Source organism: Venturia canescens, chromosome 2, assembly GCF_019457755.1.
Source record: "Venturia canescens isolate UGA chromosome 2, ASM1945775v1, whole genome shotgun sequence".
Lineage (NCBI taxonomy): Eukaryota > Metazoa > Arthropoda > Insecta > Hymenoptera > Ichneumonidae > Venturia > Venturia canescens.
Window position 1 is genome coordinate 3356812 of NC_057422.1, and position 23029 is coordinate 3379840.

The following is a 23029-nucleotide window of genomic DNA, read 5'->3' on the forward strand; positions in this document are numbered from 1 at the left end:
CGTGTCTTTAAAATTAAATCTCAAAAGTTAAAAAATTTTTAAACGGTAACTCGAAAGTATCGGTTTCTCTGAAATTAAATATTGAAGGTTAAAAAATGTTTAAACGTCAAATTGAAAGTATTGATTTTTCTAAAATTAAATCTCAAAGTGACGAGATTGAGTTTGCGAACGATTTCGCAGTAGTAAGAGTCTATTATGATCAGACGTGATCATAATCGATCTTACATTATTACTGATGATTTGATACTTGGTCTCATCGAAACATGATATTGGGTCGAAAAAAATATTCACTTTGCATCAAATTATCGGATAGCATTCAAGCCATTGAATTAATAATATTCAATTCAATTTTTTTTCCATAGTCTCTAAGATTTCTGGTTACCATCAAAATGACTTTGGAATCCTGCATCCTGGATCCAACAACCGTCCACCATTAAGGAGACACCCTGTATACGTGGCGTTAATGTTTAGAAATGCAGCCCACCTGTACGATCAGTAACCTCCTGACCCTTTGTATTCCGTCGCTTGACGAGCCTCCAGAACTCCTGAGTAGGGTTTGACGCGAAGAGCTGAGAGAATCCCGAGCCTTTATCGTACCCAAGTTCTTACAGTTTATTAGCACTTTTTCAAATTTTATTAAAAAATTGCGTGCGACGTTCCTCATTTGGATTTCGTGACGTCTTTCGCCTTCGTTTTTTTCGCCTCGTAGGTCGACGATAAAAATAACATTTCTAGGATCTTTTTCCCCGGAAATATGTCTGTTCCGACTGGCAAATATTTCAACCATATGATCTCGGGCACAGGAATTTCTTTGAAAATGTTGTCTCGTCATACACGTTCGGAGAACTAATGCTTCGTGTACAGAGTTGAGCCACCGCGACATCATTATTAATTCGAGGTAATATTCACGTCGAACGAAAGGCGCATATTTCATCTCTTCTTGGCTGTTCTCCGCACCGTCGCCTCGGCAGCTGTACCAAGTTACAAGCAATTTCATTACACTCCCTTCAGCCTCATATATTCTGGTATGTTTAATTCAGTGCAGCCATGGAGACGCGCTTCCCTGTCAGTGATTTCGAGGAACCTAAACTTCTAATGAACGGTCTTTGAGGCTCTAATCCGACCTGGTTTGCTTATGATTTTTGTCACTGATGTGGTAACCTGTTCGGTCACCAAACTTCGCCTCTGTCGATGAATCTGCATTGAGGTTTTGTCTTCGAATCTCCTTTCTTGAATAAATGTGCATCGGTATTTCGTTCAAGAGTGAAAAAAATGAAAAAAAAAGAGGAAAAAAAAACGTTTTTTCATCCTGTTTTCACATCAACGTGGAAAAATAATTTCAAGCGCAATAAAAAACCTTGAAGTCCTAATGAGATTATAGACGATACTTCAATGACCATTTTGCCAAATGGAGGCGCTCACTTGATGCACGAACTAGATGGAGGGTCGAGTTATTCTCTCTTTTTTCACTTATAGACGAAGCCATGTGTTCCTCTTTGGCTCACGTACCGTGACTCTCGACGTGAGTTACATTTGTTGAATTGTAGGCTGGTGATCAACAGAGAAGGGAAAGAAACTGTCGCGTCGGGCGTTTGAGCTGGGAAAAGATACACGTGAAGACGATTTCACCTGTTGGGAATTCACGAAGATATTACCTCGCGTGGAGCAAACGACCGCAGGTGCGAACCGCCTCTTCCGGAGCAACATTTAACGCTGCTTTGTGATCGGTTTCTCGCGAATGTGGGAAACTATTTCTCTAGAGATATTGAACGGTCGGTTGCTTTTCAAGTGGGAAATCCGATTGGCTTTTATCGAAGAATAAAAGTTATTGCAAATTGAGGATAATTCTATGGGGGTGTCCGGCCTTAATAACCTCGCTCAAAATAACCTGGTAAAATAACCACGAGAACAATAATCGTCAATGAAATTTAAGGAGTTTCGGTGCAAAAGTCTAAATATTAAGAAATTGATCAAACTTGGTGATAATGTTGTTCAACATCAAGTGCAAAAACACAATTTTTTCCAAAATTTTCTTCTACTTAGTTATCGAGTAATTACGCATTAAAGCAGATTTCTTATGCCCGGAATGTATACCTATATATATGAAAACGCTATGCTTATACACGTGAACTTTAGTGATCAATTACTCGATAACTGTGTGGAAGTAAAATCTTAAAAAATTTGTATTGCCAAATTTGGCACTAAAGAATATGTTCACCAAATTTTATAAAATTCTAAACTTTTTGAAATTTTTTATGTTTTTAGCATGGTTTAGCATGGCAACATTGTATTGCCTGTACCGAAACTCCTTAAGTTCGTAATTACTGGAATATGAAAAGTAATTGAAATATTCGCTTGAAACATTGATTGCGGATAATCACGAAACCCTTTGCAGAATTTTCATTACTAGATTCAAAATGCTTGATTATAAATTTATTGTTTATTGTTTTTAACATGTTTAACATCTCGAGATGTCTCGAGAACACTCACCCTGCAGTTTTTTTCCTTCGTATTGGTAAGTTCGTGAGTGTGTTATTCTTTGTTTGATTATTTGTCTTTTGAGGTATTTTGTAAATCGGTTATATATTCATCACGGTTATTCTGTCAATCGTTTTTTTTCATGGTTATTTTGATCGTTGGTTATTTTACCAGGTTATTTTGAGCGAGGTTATTAAGGATGGGAACCAATTCATGGTTTTACCGAACGAATGGTTTCTTTTGACAACACTTTGCTGCTCACGAGCAACTGCTGTCGATGAGTGGAAATTGGTTTTTTCCCATGGGCAATCGCAAGACTCTTTTATTTAAAAAATAAAATGTTTAAAAGTTTGCAGAAAAGTGGATCGTTGACGCTAAACTGTCGGCGATTATTTCGATAAATAATTTATCAGGTTTTTTCCTAAGAACCCACTGCGAGAATCGTCGGAGACTCGATCGATACAAAGCTTGTTGACTATCCCGCTTGCAATGTTGAGTGTGCTTCGTCTCCTACACGATTTTCCCATGACGATAAGAGCGGCTAATTCATTGCTCGGCACTTGCGGAAGATCGATAAGCGGAGCTTTACTTTTGAGAATAGTCCTACGGGTGAAACGAAGCTGACCAAGTTGTCGGAGGTTTCGCTGCGGCGAGCATCGCTGTTGGGCAAGCTTCGTGCTGCGGTGTACGAGGCCTCTGTGTTTTCCTATTTGTAACAGCCAGCTGTGGTGGAGGCTTGAAAAGGAGTTGACCAATCAAGAGATAAAAAGAGAGCAAGAGTGTAGAAAACAGCGACGAAGTCGTAAAACTGACTCTAACCGGAGAAGAATAAAAAAAAGTCTCGAGCCTCACGTTTTCAATTCACTCGGGATCCGCGATAAATCAAATCGAAAATTCGTCGCAAAATTTAGCTCGGCAGCAAGAAACATTCGACGTTACGCCGTTAGATCGATTTCCCGTATCTCTATTTTTTTATTATTATATTCGAATTTATCTTTACTCAGATTACATCTCGCAATGATTGAGGAGGAAGAAATTTTGCTTCGTGAGTGATCGGGATAAGAATCGATCGAATGAATGATATTGATGATTCGATATGGAATAACATTTCGATTTTCAACATGTCAATTTGAAACAAACAATGTTAAAACTTGCTATCTTGAACATTCGGATCGGTACGCGGGCATTGAATTGACGATTTTCGAATGGCAAGGAAAGTGGATTTTCGGTTTCTCTGATTTAATTCGTTTTCGAATCCACTTGATTTTGGCCTTTGCATTCGTCAGGGTTCAATCCACGTGTAACGTGAACCCCCGACATTAAGGAGGAACATCGGCTTGAGAAAAACGGTGGTAGCTTAATGAAACTTTTAGAATACATTTTTGGATATATTTTCTGTAGCCTCACCAATTTTTAATCCATTTCATTCAGCCATTTTTTAGTGAATAATTTCCAAATTTCGAATATTTACGCATACGAATATCTACGCATAGGACACAACTCCACAGCCCCCATCTTTCCATACTCAAAAACAAATAAAAAATGATCATAGGTTATTAGAACCGTACTATTCCAAGGTTTGAAATTCAAAGTACACGTGTACAAAATTCGAGGTCGTTTAATTCTCCCACTTTTAATATTTCACATAAATTCCACCCAAAAAGACGAATTTTTGGGACTTAATTCCGTCCAAACGAAGCAAGCAGGCTTTACATGACCTCGATAACTTGGATAAAAACAATCAAATTCGTATTTACATAACCTCACTCTACGCGAAGCTGATGTTCCTCCTTAATCGATTGATTTCCCCTATTTTCATCTCTTCCATTACCCAGAATAAGTATTGCTTTAAAGGCGAAAATCAAATAATGTAACAACGGAAATTCGTGGCTGGAGATCAAAGAGCAAAGCTCAACCAGTTTTGAGCCTACAGCACAGGACCAAGAACATGAGTGAACGTTGTCGTTGACGCACCGAGCTAGTCATTCACCATTGGACCGAGCTTATCATTCCAAACCAGAGCCAACGGTGTGGTGATGTCCAACAATGTACAGCAAAAGTCTCGAAGCTTCATAAACAATAAAACAATACAAAAACCTTGACGCCAGCGTTTATTAATCATTTTTTTCGCTGACTCTTTGTTAATCTTAGCGTTACACCTTGAACGCATCAAAATCTGTCAACCGTAATCAGCTCAATATACTCGTGAGATTAACTTTGTGTTCGTATGACGATTGTATCGATATACGATTGTATATGTAGCTCCCTATCAACGTACTACAGATTGTAAGGACGATTAATCTGAAGAATTTGATGAATCGAGTGAAACAATCGAGCTCCGATTAATACAATTGGGACATTGTTGATTTTAAGATAACGCGATAGCGTTCGCGATTGGCGCAGATGAACTTGTGCTTATAATGTGTGATGTAAAAATCGGGATTATTACGACGTAAATTTATGTCCCATTAAATTTTTCTGTATGCATAAAGTTTAATCTGGACACTTGTGACGTGGCCGGTCTGCAGAGATCGTAACGTTAAACTCCGCTCAATCCACTCATGGACCATTTGCTCCGACGTATTATCTGTATCACAATAAAAGTATAAAAAACCATTTGGCGCGTAGAGCTTCAGCGTTATTCACTCAGTCATTGAGCCCAAGCAGTTTTTGCACGGTTGCACTTTCACCCCGATTAATGTTCGAATCCGGACGACCCACGCGCTCAACTCGAACTACTAAAGTTCATCCGCAGAGCAGTTGCTCTCGAGCGTTTTTTTTTCAACGCACGTTCATAGGGAGTTTCATAAACGTTACGAAAATTATGGCTGATCGGATGATTGGGGATGATTGCAGACATTCTTGAGATTCTCACAAGGGACAGTTCGCTTCGCTGGAATTTCTGGTGTATCGAAGGAAAAAAGCGGTGCGGAGAAAAGGATTCGTGTGCGCACAGAAAAATATCTCGCGGGGTAGAGTCGTTTGGTTTTAAATATTTTATTTTCGTGCATTTCATTGATTCGAGGCAATAACAATTTTGATGAGGAAGAAGTGAAATTCGATAAAAAAGCGTATTTCATGGTCCTTTGGCGAAGGGTGCTACGGCGGAAGTCGAAAGGAAATAGTTGCCCGTACCGGCCAAGTCAATCAACGATCCACCCATCATCGAGACTGGCCCGATCGTGCATCTCCCGATAATATACGAGAGGTAAGATGTACAAGGTTTCCCATAAAATCCTCTTTGGGAATTGATCGATTCTGCGAAGAATTTCCACGAACGAGCGTGGGAACAGGCTCCAGTGACGTCGAGAAGACATCCGAGCTGCATCGATCCACCGTTGGGATAGAAATCCGAGTGACCGATCGCGGACATGTAGCCCAGGAGACCGGCATTCGTGTGGATTATTTGAACGTGATTAGCGTCTTTGTTCGATATCCTGTGACCTTCGTCGGCGAAGTAGAACAACGGAAGTGCCGGATCCAAGCCTGAAAAACGTCGAAATTCGATGTTTCATTCCCACTTCTCACTTAGCGAGTTATCCCATCGGCACTGTAAGAAAAGTCAACGTCAAGGTCCCACGTACCGACTACGTAGTTGATCGTTCCTTTGGAGTAGTAACCGGCCAGGCCCATCACGTGGGCACCCAGGGAGTGGCCCACGAGAGTGGTTTTCTTTGTATCCAAACGAGCTTTGCTCTGCAGGAAGTCGATCATTTTTGCGACGTGCTGACCAACCTGGGTCACGTGGAGCACTGCCCTTCCGTACGGTCCCAAAGTGAACGTGCTCCAGTCGAGTACTATCACGTTGAAGTCGCCATTCTTTAGGTACGCTGAGGGCAAGTACATTCGGACATTGGATAAAGTCGAAACGAAAAAACCTGCATTTTTCTCATTTTCTTTAAGTTTTTCACTCTCGAACTTACCATCCCGGATGTCAGTGCAGGCTGGACTGTCTCCGGAGTTGATCCAGCCGTGGGTCACGAAGTGGGTGGGCTTATCAGCGTTGAAATTACTGCGAGACAAACTGCTTTGATCGTCGATCCAAAGTGGTTGATATTCTTTTGGATTTTTCCTGGTGTAGAGACGGTAAAACACTCGGTTATCGAGGTTCGAGCTTAAAATATTTTCCAGCGCGATGACTCCGCCTTCGTCGCCGAGGGTCAACTCGACCAATTCACCTTCGTCGTTCTCCATCATAAGTCCCTCTTTGAACATCGCGTATTCTTCGTCCATTGGCCTCGTTTTCGGAGCGCGATGACCCCCCGCAAAATTGCCATCGCCCTGAATCTTCTCTTCGCCGAAGCCGCCACCAATGTTGGTCCTTATCGGATCTGCTCCAGCGGGAGACCCTGCAGCAGAATTTTTTATTACGCAGTCAGAAACATTTTTAGGGCAATTGGAGTCGAGCCATCACTGTTGGGTAAGTTTAAAACTCTGTTTTTTTTCTATGAGACCACCGACTTACCGAGGGTGGAGATTACCAGCACGGAACAGACCAACAGGAGGACCAGCATGTTTGGGCAACGCGATGACTCTACCGATGTTTGAGCAATTCTGCGCTTATAAAGCCCCTCCTGGAGCGGAGCCTGGCTTTCGCGATTAACCAACTCAATCAATTTGACTGATAAGATTAGATCAGCATCGCTTTTTACATACTTTTGTGTATTTTCGTTCGCGATTTCTCGCTATTATCAGCTTGTCTAATCGTTATTAGAGATCGCTACAAGCAAAACGAACATTCCACCGGTTTTTGCGATTGACGAATTAGTTTACCTTTCTTACACTCGCCTCAAATCGGATTGTCCTTATTTTTCTGGGTCTTCGCTTCTCAGTGTATCTCTGGCAAAGGGAAATTAAGGGGGGATATCAGTGTGAAAAAAAGAGCCTGGGCGCAAAAAAGCTTCTTTGTGGTCCAGGGATAGCAGACTGATCGGTAAGAACTTGTTTTATATTAATATTTGAGTTGAATCATTCAATTTAATATCCTCTGAAAACTTTAAACGCGTTTTGTTGAAAGCATGTTTTTCGACCTGGTTGACAGCTCTGTCAAATTTTGTCCTATCGACTTCATTCGAAAAGGATTCTCTTCGTAAAGCTGTCGTCGCATCGCAGAGTTTTTTTTTTCTAAATTGTTAACTTTTTTTTATTAAAAATTTACTGCAGAATTCGCAGAATTTCTGTGTAAAATTCGATTTTTTTTTTAAATGGGCGTCTTTTCTTCTAATCAAAATTTTCAAATTTCCTACGATGCTGTCAACCGTCGGAGAGTCTTTTTTGAAACGCCATTTTCCAAACGCTCCTCTGCTTAATAAAAAGTATTAAAAATTTTTTAAAAATTCCTTGTATGCTTCAGTATACTTCAATAACTAATGCACAAAATTTCAAATAATTTGGTACCAAAAATACCTCATTTTTCAGCCTGCCACACTGATATTCCCCCTTAAGGAGGACTCACAAGCTTATTTTTTTCAGCATGCGAATCGATTTAATTCAATTCAATTCTGCATCCAAGACAGCGTGAAGGTCAAATATTTTTCAACAAAATATTGCAGTCCGTTGATTTCGTGGGCGGAATAACTGTTGCTCGAATCTTCCATTTCGATCTCCGAAATCTCCGTCTCTCTCTTCCCTCCATTCACAATATTCTGTCATCCACATGGAATTTTCTCGATTCGATAGATCAAAGGAAGCCGAATATAAATGTTAGACGACGAGGAACGCTATCGATTCTCGATTAAATTTTTCCTCACGATTGGAAGATAGCGGAAATGATTTTCCGCGAAATCCACTGAGATCGCGTCGGCATTGTTCATCGGTATATGCATAGAAAAGTTATTTAGTCTGGAAATAAGCCCCGCGGAAGCGGTGGGCAGGTTGGTTGATTGAAAAAATATGAATTCATCGTAGATTTCAATCTGCGAAGAAGCTTCCGTGTGTTTCAGCCTGTAAAGTCAAAGTTTCGATGAAACTCGACGAATTTCGAGGTTCCAGAAATCTGTTTGCTCTTACAGAACATTTGAAAGTGATTGCGAATTACACACCCCATCGGAGCGCAATATTTAATACGCGAAATGTCAAAATCGCTAAACTATTAAATAAATCTGTTTCCGATTGTTGAGCACCGCGCACAAGCTTTCTCGACATAATATTCGACAAAAAATTAAAAAAAAAAAATTGTCACAGTTCATTCGCATTTTCACCCCCCAAAAATGTACGGACCCTCCGAGCGCGGAAGAATTTTTCTTTCCTGACTCATCAAAATTGTATGGATACTTCTACAAGAGCTTTATGCACCCTCGAATTTTATGCACGACACCCATTAAGGTAGAAACCCGATTACGTACAGAGATGATAAAAAAAGTGGGCAAGAATCGCCGAAGATTTGGCGAGTTTTTTAAAAATCTTCACCGCTTCGCGGCTGCATCAACGATCGGAATTTACTTCTGGAATGCAGAGGAGCTCTCACTAGAGAATTATTATTAATTTTGTTTCATCCTCGATTCACGCATGCCTGAGAATTGCATATGACACGAGATCCGACCTTTCTCGTTCTCCTGTAAAATCAAGAGCTTACCGTAGATCAACTGAAAATAAAGTGAAAAATGATGTTCGCATACTAGAGATTGTATTTTCCATTTTTACTCTCGCTCGAGAAATGTCGCGCGCAATGTGAATTCTCAAACGGTTTTTTCGTAGTCCACGATACGAATACAGCTTTGGCCAAAAGTGTTAGATGCACCTCGGGATTTTTCTTGGTGTCAACGGAATCGAGTATACACGGAGAGAATTAAACGGTAATATTTAGCGTGAAGTTCACTGCTAAATTTACCGGATGTGTTCGACTGCCGAGACAAGTTGACGAAAAATATTTATTCGTTTGATTTAATTCGTATAAAGATAAACATTCGCACGGAAATTTTAACAGTGCAGCCCAGTAAAATTCACGGTTACGCTCATCTAATATTTCGAAATAAGTATTAAAATAATCTTCAAAAGTACGGCCCCTTTAAGCAGGCATTTCTTTTAGACATACTCCGATGAAAGTTCCTACTTTGAACAACGAATATTATTCATTGGACGGTAATTTTTTAAATTAAATTATCTCCGTGTATCTGAAAGAGAAACCATCGGAAGTCAATTAAAAAAACGGGCCCTCAAAACGGACAATTCTAGTTTGATTTTGCATTCTGGATTCTCGTTCCCACTGGACTTCGAAGACATTAGGATTTTACGATTTCCTCGTTAAATCAGTTTCGTCTTTGAATAATTCGAGCTCTTAAGAATGTGTCCAAATATAATTGAACTCCGAAACGATCGATTTCAAGCGGATGATGTTAGAGCAGCAAAGAAGCTGGCGATAAATAGTTTCCGTCGACCGTGATAGGAGATTCCCATCCTGAATGATAACGTCCTGTCGATAAAAGACTGCCTTACCCTTAGATGGGATCGATTCGACGCACCAACATTCGATACAACATTTTAGCCGCCATCCGGATCCGTTTCGTCAATGGAAAATATCTTGAAAATTTGTTTTCATAAGGTATATTTCAAGCTGGATTGAAAAACCATGGAATTTCTCGATCGTTTAATGCTGCGTTCAAACAATACGATGTTTTACATTTAAAAAGCGATATCGAGGAGATAAGCTTTTGGTAAAATCGAGTTTTTTAATCAAGAAAGGGGGCGATGTGTCGAGATAAAGAAAGACTTGATTCGCTGCCCATCAATATCGTGCGGCAGCGAAAGTATTTTTGGAACTGAAAAAGATCGTATCTGGCGGTGTGATTTATTGAATCAATATCTGCTTCGTTTACTCTTCGTTTTTTGCCAAATATTATGACCGCCTCCGGGGGCATGATCAACCGAATTTCAACGTTATCAACTTTCTTGAAATCTGGGAATTCCGTTAGATTTTTTGTGTCGTTGCTCAACTGGGGGCATGTAGTGCATCCAACATTTTTTTGCTGCAACCAAGTTGGCCGCTGCTTCGATGCGGCAGCGTCATCACGATATACCAGCACAAAGTCCATCGGATCCTGAGACGCGGAGGTCTGCCAATCAGGCCAATATCGGTCGCGGGAGTCTCCACACTCGTAGACAAGCGAAAAAAAACAGAGAAGGAAGAGACAATGGAGACTCTACTTTGACGCAGCTGGCTCTCATCCGTATCCCAATTAGCCTTCGTTAACCCATGTACTCTCTCCTCCGCGTACCTCCTCGTGCCCCTCTTCGACCCCTTTCATCCGATCGTCTTTCGTGTCCTGCTCAAACCACGTTGCGGTAACTTCTTCAAACTTTGAAACCCAAAGCTGTAACCTCTGTAAATTCCATCTTCCGCTATGAAATTGTACTTGGTTAGAAACTCTCAATTTTCTCATCGTTTCTCGCTCCACCAAAAACAAAATTCTTGTCAACTTCTCGCCACCGGAAACCACGAAAAAGTTCAAATAATTGGGTCACTTGTTTCTAACTCCGTAATCGAGTTTATTTAGCGAATTCTCATCGTGTAAAATAATAATCGCATGAGAATTCAAGCAGTTCGACTGTTCTTGACTGTCAAGTTTGCAACTACTTTATGTTGATTAATTTTGAGTCTAAATTATTAATAAAATTAACAAACGCTTACACTGAGAATATTTTTATCATAAAAATCTAATAAAATGCTTTAAAAATATCATAAAAGATAAAATTTATTCAATTTCAACTTGACTAGGTCATGATTTAGTCGGCACCGGTGACACTTGAAATACACATGACCTAGGGAACATTTTTATTGTCCGAAAGAAAGTTTATATCGATGTAATTCCACCGAGAAAAAGGAATCGGTCAATTCGTTAAAAAAAGCGAAGCTACTGGGCGAACGAAAGCACGTGAGTCAGTCTCCAAAATAAATTTGATGAAATTCCCAGGATTCCCGAATTTTCCCGAAGTTCAATCAGCTGTTACCAGCAGTCCAACGTAGTAACTGCGACATCCGCATTCGAAACGTCAAAAACTGAAGTTTTTTCATGTTTTCTTTCTTAAAAGCCTCTCAAAGGTAATGTTTTTTTTTAAAGAAACGGAATTCCTGATAAATTTTCTTCACGATGTAAACTTTTCCAAGGCTCGAACACCGTACAATTTTTTCACAATTAATATCACTGTGAGTTCTCCCACAGGGCACCGTGTTAAAAACTCAAAATAGTAAATGAAATAATTCAAAAAATTGCCCCGTAAGAGGCCCCGGATTGTGCTCATCGTTATCAGGGGACCTTAAACTATCGTTGACCGCAAAAAAGTGGACCTTCACCGTACTTTATCGAACGGCCGAACTACTTTAAGCGGGTTGGATTGCATTCGTTTTGAAAATTGAGTATTGCAGAAATGGGAATTTTTTTCTGAGATCATCGAATTCCTCGGGCCATATTACGCCCCCGATTTCTCGATGTTTGAGGAACGATAAATTATGCCACGTCAAAACTATTTCCTGGGTGAACATTTTTGTTCATTTCCATCTCGCTGGCCCATTCCCATTCCCTCGTCTCTCTTAAATCTCCATTTTCTTTCACTTTTCTTATCCTCTTCCCGTCATTTTTTCCTCACGAGCATAGCTCACGAAAAAACGACAAAAAGAGTCGCCATTCTCTTTCTTTTCCGTATAACACGCGGGTGCGTCTCGATGGAAGCCGGGACAAATCCTCCGGAGAATCCAGCCCGACGCCTCCAGTCTGGTTAAATAAATATTCGTTTTTCCTTGTTTTCCGAGCGCGAGGTACGCCGTATATGAGCACGAATTCTTACATTGTCCTGTAGATCCAGGATTTCAGCGCATCTGAATAATACCCCGGCAAAATAAAAGTCACGGGGAGGCTGGAAGAGGCGTGCAATCGTACGAGGCAAGAAGTTTTCTTCATCATTTCAATAATTCAAGCGCTCCAGTTCCAGCGACCACTACAAATCACAAAATTACTAAAAATCATAAATCTCAAATCTCCTCACGAATATTTGAATTATTTCGATTCCAAAAGTACTCAAAAAATTCATTCTCTTCACCATGCACCTCAATTCGTACCGCGTGTACCTTCCGATTCGTTTTATTCGAGATTTAATGAAAAATTCTTGAAACCTGCACAAAAATAAAAAAAAAAAAAAAAAAAAACCCCTTAGCACCGGTGCCAAAAGCCAGGAAAATAGAATTCAGTTCCCAAAATTAACGCTCTTAACGACCGAACTTACAAAAAGCGGCACATCCCTGAATGAGACTTCCGTGGAGCACTGTTCGGGGAATGAACATCGGCCAAGTGGTAACAAAATCGTCCCTCAATGCTGTGATTGAAACAACCCGAGAGACATTGTAAGCAGGCTCTTTCACGATACGCTTTTACGGAAGTGAAGAGTCGTGCACGACGTGCGTCGATTCTATGGACCACTCCACTGAGGACATCAAAGATGCGGTATCGTGGTGCGGATACGTGACATGCTCGAAGCGCCGAATACTCGAGATTCCTTACGAGCCTGGTACGCCGTAAGCCCGACCTTTTTCTTGTATTCCTAAGCCCAGTTGCGGGGAGACGCGAGTGTGTACAGGACTGCAAGCTTGCGTTTACGATTCGTAAAACCGCGAACATTACCGTGAAAAATCTTTGCCCACGATTCGGGAAAGATGACGAAAGATGCGTGCGCGGAAAATCCGGATTGAAATAGCAAGGGTGGGACCAGAATTCCCCGGGAGTCCGGCCACACGTACGCACGAATAATTCAATATTCGCTGCTTCGCGCAGGGGTATTTTGTTGGCCGAGTAACTTTCATTGGGAACTAATGACCGGAATTATTCGACGACGAATGTAGCAGGCATCCGTGAAAACGTTGCCATACAATTTTCGTTTGGGTTTTCGATTGAAATCATTGAGTCGAAATGTCAATGGGGTTTTAGGAATTTGGTTGAATTTCAACAAATGTTGACGTCGATGTTACAGCGTCGGGCGTCCTCTGCTAGGGCTTCTCACGCATCGAAACGGTCCATACGTCGATTCAATTAATGCAGTAATTATCACCGCGTCGCGAGTGGCGATGGGACAGATACAGATCAGCAGGTTCAGCTGTACATGCCTCATTGGCTTAGACGTTAATCTCTTCAGCACGAGACGATACCAGATGCATTGAGGTCCGGAGCTCAGATGTGCATTAATGACCGGGTATTGATGGGGAGTGCCAAGCTCCATGATCGGTCTGAGGTTATTTTTATTGCCATTTATAACTGTACTTGGAGTTGAGTGAAATGGGATTCATTTCTTATCAATTGAGTAGAAACAAAGAATTTCTTAGAATTATTCTCTGTCGGTAGTTCGTAGACGGAGAGAAAAAATAGTAAGAATTGTAATTTTCGTCGTTTCCAAATTCAAATTTCTCAATTGCTTATTTTACAGTTGAGCATAGTCGAATTCCAAGAGCTCGAATACAAGTATCGCCGATCCGCCGAAATGTTTGAAAATTTACTGTGGCACATAGCAGAATTTCATTTACGCTTGAATATTGAAAAAAACTGTAAAAATTACTATGACACCACATTGCTAGGGTTCCATGTCGCCCATTTTGGAGGTTTTTACCAAAAACATTCTCATTTCCAAGTAAATTCCGAATAAAAACTTTTAAATTGGCTATTTTGCTCTGACAAAGGATTAATCGTGGTATTTTTTCTTGCGTAGTTCACCGAAGAAACGTTGTAAAATTTATGTCGACTCGATGATGAACTGTAAAGTAGAATTATTAATGCCGCTTTGCTACGCTTATAGTGATGTTTTCACAATCGAAATCTACAGTCAAACATAGTCAAATTTGAGGAGCTCGAACAAGAGCGTCGATGATCCACCAAAGTCTTAAGAAATTTACTTTTTTTTATTTCTATAGCAGAATTTCATTCACGTTTGTACGATATTAAGGAAGTTGAGGCATTAGAATGAAAATGATGTCATCGCTTTTAAACCGAGTGCATCTTATAAAGTGAAGTGTAAAAAAAAATCAGTTAAATTTTCAGACAGTTTAGGAGCGTCGTTGCTGAGAAAAATCAATAACAATTTGAGCCAAATAACATGTAATCTTATGGAAGTCAAGACACATTCAGTAATATCTCCGTTAAAAATGATGCTAAAAATATGAAATTTTTTGGGCAACATGAACGAGGCTTGCTGAATAATGTCAATTTTTTTCAGATTTATTAAGAGATTTGCTGAGATTATATTAATAATAATCTGTTTCCCGTGCAGTTTTTTGAGGCTAGGATCGTCACCGTTCGTGTTTTCGACTGAGCTTTCACCAGTTTTTCGTCTTTTTTTCCCCAACTTGTCTTTAAAGTATATGCAACATTGCCAAGCTGTAAACTGGCCTAACTTTTGAAAGGTACAGGTCATAACTTTTGGATAAAAAAAATGACTGTACAGCCTCAACTTCCTTAAATCAGTACACATGTGTACTGATATTTGTTTAGGTACGACACATCAATTTTCACCGAGTTCTCGCTTCACAAAAAATGACTATGAATATGTTCGTAAGAGTTAATAAATATTAAGATACAAACCCTACTCCTATGGCACCGCAGTAGATCTGACTGAATTTTATTTTCCTTGAAGCTTTCGAATTTAGGGATTCCGAAGATTGAGAAGATTACGATGGCAGAAAATCTAGAGTAGGGACCAATCGATTGTTGACACATACAGATTCGGCAAGGAAGAGAGACAGAGAGAGAGAGAGTAGGTTAGGGGAAAGTAAAAGCGAAAGATGAAATGCAAGCCATTTCTTAGCTTGTAAAGCGATTTCATTCGCGATACGATCTCCGCTCGGTCTTTCGTGTGCTCGAGTCAAAGTCGAGGGAGAGCCAAAAAAGCGCACACTACCGTGCGGCTTCGAAGTAAGTCAGGCGTTGCGGATATGCTCGTACATCCGTAGTTTTCGCATTGGGATACGTTCAAGTACGTACGAAGCTGATATAGAGAGGAGAGGCGAAGAAAATTCCTGAGTTTCAGATATTCGTCCAAGTGCTGAGTGAGCAAGTGAGGACCGGGAGAGTTGCGGTGTATACAGTGCGAGTGACAAGCAGCGAGGCAGAGGCAGGGACGAGCATAAAAGTCTTGACAGTTTTATACTCGCTTTCTTCCTTTTTTCTATCGCTGCAGGATTGACGAAAGAGCAAAGAGAAGAAATGTGCGGCTGCGAGCCAAACAGGAGCCTCTTCAAGCGTCGTGTATTCGCAGGGCCACGCGGGAGGGAGTTGAGCATGTCCTCGCGAGGCTTTCACATCAGGAGAGGACCTGAGAGTGTGTTGAGTCTCTCGAGGACTTTGAAACCCGAGGAGAAATATTGCAGATTAATGCAAAAGAGGATCAGCCTTTATCGTCACGAACGACTCCGCTTCAAATGACTGGCGACTCGGTCGCCTGGACAGAAAAGAGTGAGCGAAAATCTCGCTTACCGCAACGAATATTAGCGGGAAGAGCGCTAGCTTTAAAACCGGAATTTCGAATCGAAAGTATGGAGAGTTTCGTGCAGTACTCAATCACTTTGATCGCGCGTCCGATGCGGCTCTTCCGCGCGTGGGTGCGTTGACCACGCGTCGATAGCTGTTACTAATGTGTAAATTTCCAGTGGCATTGGTACATAATAATGTTCAACGAATCGTCAATTATAGGAGCGAACTCGCTTGAGCAATTGTTGTAAGTGATTTGAGGTAATTAAGTATGCACGAGGACTTACAACGGCCGACAGACACACGTGCGTCAAGCCCCTAAACGAATGATAATTAAGTTCGCATTACGTGCAGCCTATTAAGCTTTCCATACAGATATTTATACCGGAGATCGGTGCATATGTCTATAACTGGAGGTATCGGTTTATTGGTCGAATGTATACGTACGTCCTCGTCGATAGGTACAGCGATAGCGATGCATGTAGTACGTGTATAATTATTGGGGATGTGACGACATGGACTTTCCCTCCGTGCAGATCGTGCAACCCAGGTATGCAGGGGCGGAGGAGGGGTAGACGAGCCGACTAGTTGCCTCGTTATGACGAATCAGAATCTCCTCTAGCTATATGGATTTTTGACCTGGCGGGCCGCAGACATGCGTACAATCGAAAGCTTCTGCCCTGCCAGAGGATTCAACCTCTTGGTCCTCGTCGTCGTCCTCCTCGTCGTCATCGCTCCTGCCGTTCATTATCCAAACTCCGAACGAACTGTCATTGTTGCAAGTCGATCAGGCAATCTTTGTGTTCTACGATTATCTCGAGGTAGCCCATTCCCGACTATATGCACATCGCACGCACTTTCCTCCCTCTCGCCCTCTTTCGCTCTCTTCCATTCTCTTTATCGCGTCCCCTGTCCTATCACCTTCAATCGCTGTGCTCATCTTTCTTTATCTATGCCCTTTCTCGTGTACGCTCCAAGCCAGGGCAGGACGTAGTGCCCCCTGCGCGTACCTCGCTTTCACTCTCGCGCGCCCCGACGACCCAGAGGAGAACTCTCGCACTCAAGAGGAGCATAATAATAAGGCACTCTCTGGCACTTTGCTCAATCCTCGTTGCAAATTCAGACACACGAGTCTGCGCTGAATTTTTTCTTATTAAGTATACGAAAGAGCGCGTCAACCCCCTTTTTTATCATTATTTATAAATTCATAGGAACGTATGTGACGCGAGCTACCGAAAAACTTACTTCGAACTTCTTCGGAAAGAATCGCACCGGCATTCAATCCCTGCGAATGATTCGGGCTCGCTTACGTCAGCGACTTTGGCTAGTTTTCTTTCAATTTACTCAATTTTTATTACGCCCTATCGATTCAACGACGATGAGATGAACTTTGAGAGAATTTTTTTTGCCACCGATCGATAAATCGTCCTTTACTGTCGTTTGTTATTTCGATTATTCCAGAAGGTAAAAATGAAGACTTTAAGAGTAGAAGGCAACGTTCCAGTATGATGACACTCCTACAAGAACCGCTTCGCCGTAAGAGCAATTTGAAACGCGAGAAAAATCCGCAACCCTCGCATTCGCGAATGGAAGAACGCGCTAGCGCAACCGAGGGAGCACGAGCAAAGGCCGAAAGCGTCATATTCGCGAGTGGAAAAGTGCTCATGAATGGAGTGCGAAATTCGAAAATTAACGTCCTCGGTACAATGAGAAACTTCGGTATAATAAAATTTTTATTGCAACCGCTCCGTCGGGGGAAGAATTTGAAAAATACGAGAATCCTAAACCGTCGCTAATGCAAGAATGCGGCAGCGCGTGCGCCGCGGAATCCGGAGGTTTTTGTTTTTCGAATTGCTCTCACGAGAATTCGAAGTGAATATTCGTTTTCGTAAAAAGTAGTCATAAAAATTCGTTTTCACGTGGACGTATTCATGTGTGTTCGAAAAAATAAAAAAATAAAAAAAAAATAATAAAAAAAAACAAATATGTCATTGACAGTTCACCAGCTACGTGGAATACATTAGTTTTTAAGAATAAGCCTTTGCGTTTATACGAAAATATGTGTGGAAATAAAAGAGTACTTCTCAATTTGTTTGGAAATTTATTATATTCAGAAACATTCTGACTCATATCCTTTTAGCAAAAAAAGTTTTCGAACGTCTTTGCCAGTCTGCACATACAATGCTGATACATAGATTCAAATTTGGAATTACGCACACATAACCTTGAATATGAGACGTTGCAACGTCTCTTGTGACGCTCCGGAAAGAAGCGAGTGTCATGCCTTACTTTTAGTCATTACTCCTGTCATGAGTCACCTTCGATAAATTTTAAGCCGGACAAATGATTGGAAATATTTCATCTCTCTACTGCTCCAATTTCGTTCTGTTACGTTCCAGTAAAAGATATTGAATTAACAGGGAACGCAACACGGTATTGACTCTTCTTTCGGGTCAAGACACTCGAGTCTTTTACCCAGGGACGAGAGCCACGTCTGTCGAATGTAGGAGTGCAAGAATGATTTTTGCGAATTTCTAGATGATGGCAGGTCAACCTTCAGCGGTGTGATGATGATTTATTTCATTATAGATATTTAAATAAATACTCACAAGATGGTTTCTCGGTTATAAGCTGGAGATCATTTTATTTGGTCGGATCTCTCCTGATTTCCTGGTTTACAATTGGCTGGTTCAAAGCGTCGTCGTAGAGGTTCCAAGTTACAACTGGTTCGATGAATAATATAAAATACTTATTATTTATAATTAATTATTAGACTTTACAAAGCGTTAGGTTTAGTTTTGGTCGACTCGTGAAGCGTTTGATTGAGTTTTAAATTATTCGCGGTTTCTTGTGAAAATTTAACAAGTCTTGATTGAGACAAAAATTCGGTGTAAATTATAATAATAATTGAACGTAGTGACGACTTCAGAAAAATGGAAAATAATGCGCTCGGACGTCGTTTGACCTGGTTTAAATAACCCTTGCCCCCATTTAGTGGCTTTCTTGCCATTGGCTAATTATTTGGTGGCGTGGTCCTTACGTATTCTTTTTTGCTTGCAAAAAAATATTTCAATGCGCATGGCAACGAAGTATGAGAATACCGTTGTTACTACTGCCACTGGGTATTGCGTCACAGGATGTAAGTTTTTTCCTTTCCTGTGATAAGGCCTCGCGGCTTACAGCATCACAGTAAGCACACGCTCGCTTCTCTTCTGACCGTGAATTTTTATATTATCGAAACCTTTTTTTTTATCTGTCTCTAATGATTCTTTTATCGATTTCTTGAATACTCTATCGGTGGACGTACTACGTTTAAAAATATTATTCTTTTTATCACTTCCTTCTTTTCTATTGCGTCCAAAAATAAATGGTCAGTATGTAACAATTCCATCCTTCAATAAACGAGATTCGGGGAAAAATGTACAACTACTCTGTGATTTCTCATAAGAGGGCATGTTAACGTGGCTTGTCGAGGCAGAAAAGAAATTACAGATATTTCGCGTTACAACACACCGCGGATCTCAAAAATTTGAACACTGAGAAAAAAATCGTTGTAACAACTAAATGTCTTTAGTGAATATTTTTGTTGCTTGATCTAACTAACATACGCTTGCGATAACTAAAGAATAGTTCATTTATCCGAATCACTAAATTTTTGTTTATGTGAATTAACTAAACGAGTAAAATCACATCATCTTTTGTTCGAACAACTCTAAACATTTGTTTATTTCTACTTAATTCACGAACACTTTTATGGTATATTTATTTGATTGCCACGTACTGAAGTATCTAAATGGTTTGTTGAGAATTATATTTGTTAAATCAAATCAAACTGGTCGATCCAATATGACTCAACATTTGTTGAAACGTATTATCATTTTAGCAAACATGATTTGTAGCAGAAAATAACAAATAATTTTGATAGTTGGGTTTTATTTTCATTCCACTTAACTAAATCTTAACTAACTTAAAACTTGACTAAAAATTGAATAAATCGAACATTTTTCAAGTGTTTCAACCAAATTTTTTTCTCAGTGTACGAATTACTTTTACATCATAATTTAACGTTCTGCAAAGTTTCACATTTTTCTGTCCATTAATAACTTTCTTAATTCATGTTCGCCAGCGATGCACAGAGCTTGATTTCTGTATCCCTACGCTAAGATTACATGAAAGGAATTCGAATGGACTGGTAGCTTTCCAGAAGCGCGGTTGCTGCAGTAACCGTGGAGAAAACGACTCTGTTGGCATTCGCGGAGCGTATTTGAAAGAGAAGCTCTCGCTTGTTGTTCTCTTCTGGACATTTTTCAATCAATTGCGCATTAGGAGGGCCCATGGGAGTTTCTCTTACAGGACACAGGAGTCTCGTACGTTTTTTTCTCCCCCCTCATCCTTCCATTGGCCCTGCAGGTTGTTCAACTGCTTCTTCGAGGCTTAGCTCGATGGAATACTGGCTCGAACACGGAACAAAGATCAGAAAGTGGAGCCAAAAAAACAGTCACGAATGGGATTGGAAGCAGCGTGCAGAATCCACGACTCGAATCTCCTTGATCATCCCAAGCAACAATTTGCCTACTGATTTGAGTCTCAACGCCAGCGAATTGAAAATCCTCACAAAAAACTCTCCAAGGAACGACCGAAATTCACTTTCAGAATGAACTATTTTCCTGCCCGGAAAATGTAATGGAATAAAAAGTCTGCGAGTGGGCAGGAACCCGCGATGTTGTATGCGTTATAATACAGCTCATATTGACTTTTGGAATCGTGGTGAAAAGGGAGAACAACTCGGTCGGTCGTGTGTTAGAAAATCCACACGAAATATTGTAATATTATATTTTCTGTCTCGACTGGATTCACATGAATGAAAATACATGTTTTGGTACTCGGGTCACGCACAAACCTCACTTAAAAACGTTCTCTCGCTATCTCCGCGGTGCCTTCGTATATACGACTCGTACGTTTGCCAGGCAATATACACACTCACGTCTCTATATAAATATCCAACGTACATAGATATATTCACGGGCTGTGTGTGAGTGTGTTTGTAATGCGAGATGCTGGAATTCCACAAAACTTCTCCGCGCGCGACCACGTGTCTTTGGAGTACGATAAAACAGACTGCACTCCGCTCTATCGAAAGCAGCTTCGCACGCTAATACGATTTCCGAAGTATTTTCTCTCTGGACGTAGTAGCAGAACTCGAGCTGAACGAGGCACGATTTGGAAACAAAATATTGTTTTTTTTCCAACGTTGCACAATTAAAATATGAATATTAGAGAAGGAAAATTCAAAATAGTATCGCTCAGTCAAACTATCGATTCGTATAAAAACAATCGCCGCATAAGCAAAACTGACTCTCTGACCAACTTTTGATCATTTTCGGAACTTTCGATTGGACGAGCTCCCCAAAATATCTTTGGGGCTCTGAAAACATTGGAAAAGGGTTTTTCAATAATGGTGGCGATGTGCTCGATGTTTGGCTTCAATGGACTTCTGAGTTAAGTAGCCTGGGCAAGCCGAATATTTAGATGGGACCGCTTGACCGTGAAGCGTCTTTTGCTAACGTTGAAAGCGTCGAAAAAGATTTTTTTCATCAATTCAATTTTTTTACGTTTGCAATTTTCTATTGCGTTGGACTTTCATTGATGCGGAAGTAACGAGAAAATTTGATTAAACGGAAAAAAGATTATTGAATGTCTCCGCTTAAATTTTTGAACTGTTCAGTAGATTTTTCAACTTTTTGCCAAATCCAAACTGAGCATTTTTCTTTTTGCTAAATACAAGCCGAGCAATAACTTTCTTGAGTCTGATCGCTCTTTTTATTCTTTGGTAAAATTTTATTTCTACAGACTCAGTGAGCAGAGATTCTTGGATTCGTCTTCTGAACGAAGATTTGAGAATTCCTGCAAAATATGGAAATAATGGTCATCAAATAAATGATCCACTGTTTTTTGCCGCGGTCGGAGGTGTGTTGTTGCTTCATTACGTATTTCTATCGAGTTGAATACGACCATGTATATTCATCTGAAAATAATTTCTCAAATTTATATCCGATGAGATTGAATTATTTTGTCCACGAATAGCTGGAAATAGTCGTACCTGTTTCCAACTATATACAATCGCATTTATATTCAAATGAAATGAAATATTTTTGGATATCACTGTATCTATTTACTGTGCTAATATTTCGATGCAAATTTTTCATACATATTTCCATATTTAGAGCTCAATAAAACATGAAAATAAAGTTAGGTAGATGAACCGCATAAACCTAATATATTTGAAACAATTAGGAAGCTTCTGTGCACACAAATGTCTGTAGATGCAAAACCAAGTAAAAAAATTGTACGAATTGCCATCAAAATAAAACTTCTGATTTTTTATTCATCCAATTTTTATCTTATTTTACTTGATTAATTTTTGATAAATTTCCGAAAAATAATCAAAAATATACTCGAATGCATGCTGGATAAAAAATTTTTGTGCAAATTGTGTTTGCACGTCAATGAGGAAGATCTTGTACGTTGAAAATTCTTCAAAGTGATCAGCGTTCCAAATGTGGGTGTACGACTCGTCTTGAACTCTCCCACAGGAACCAGAGAAAACATTTGTTAGATTTCATCGTAAATTTCTCCCGAGGTTCGTCGGTTTTACGAGCGCGTTCGTGAGTATTGTTTTCTCCCGATATTTTGTTCGCAGTACGTAGGAGAAACCGTACGATGATTTTTTATTTTTTCGGAGAATGTTTTTCTGGCTCAGTCTGCAGAGGAGAAAAAATTTCGCTGAATCGGCCGACGGAACGTGGCCGATGTTTCGTCGCAACTGTCATAAGCTCCTTCGTCGGTCATAACGACCGCGGTTCATTCAATCTTGAAGAAAAATGCTCCGGACGAGAACGGATGTTCGAGTGAATTTTTCGAAATAATTCAACCGCGAAAATGATTTTGAGCTCCACAATAAACTGGAAAATGCTTTACCAGCGCGGGAAAAACAGGCTCAACGAGAAAACGAGGAAATTTTGCATTAAAAAATAATCCCGTTCTTCGAAATCGTGTCTTGTTTAAATAAAACCGTAAAAGTATGAATACAAACGAAAAATTTGAATGCGTCG

At 40.2% G+C, this 23029-nt stretch overlaps 1 protein-coding gene across 1 annotated transcript; it reads right to left on the minus strand.

The window, feature by feature from the left end:
- Positions 1-5459: 5459 nt before the first annotated feature.
- LOC122405979 (inactive pancreatic lipase-related protein 1-like) lies at positions 5460-7078 on the minus strand. Its single transcript, XM_043411099.1, has 4 exons — positions 6944-7078; positions 6402-6827; positions 6063-6308; positions 5460-5964 (listed from the first exon to the last, which is right to left on the minus strand). The coding sequence occupies exons 1-4, from the start codon at positions 6990-6992 to the stop codon at positions 5555-5557; spliced, it is 1131 nt and encodes a 376-aa protein (XP_043267034.1). The 5' UTR covers positions 6993-7078; the 3' UTR covers positions 5460-5554.
- Between the last annotated feature and the right edge of the window lie 15951 nt (positions 7079-23029).

What these genes read in the sequence shown, in the direction of transcription:
- LOC122405979 (XM_043411099.1), bottom strand. Translation starts at nt 6,992, where the DNA reads ATGCTGGTCCTCCTGTTGGTCTGTTCCGTGCTGGTAATCTCCACCCTC. An exon ending in CTGCACTGACATCCGGGATG is followed by an intron (nt 6,309 to 6,401) that starts GTAAGTTCGAGA and finishes ACTTGCCCTCAG; the next exon opens with CGTACCTAAAGAATGGCGAC. An exon ending in AACGATCAACTACGTAGTCG is followed by an intron (nt 5,965 to 6,062) that starts GTACGTGGGACC and finishes GACGTTTTTCAG; the next exon opens with GCTTGGATCCGGCACTTCCG.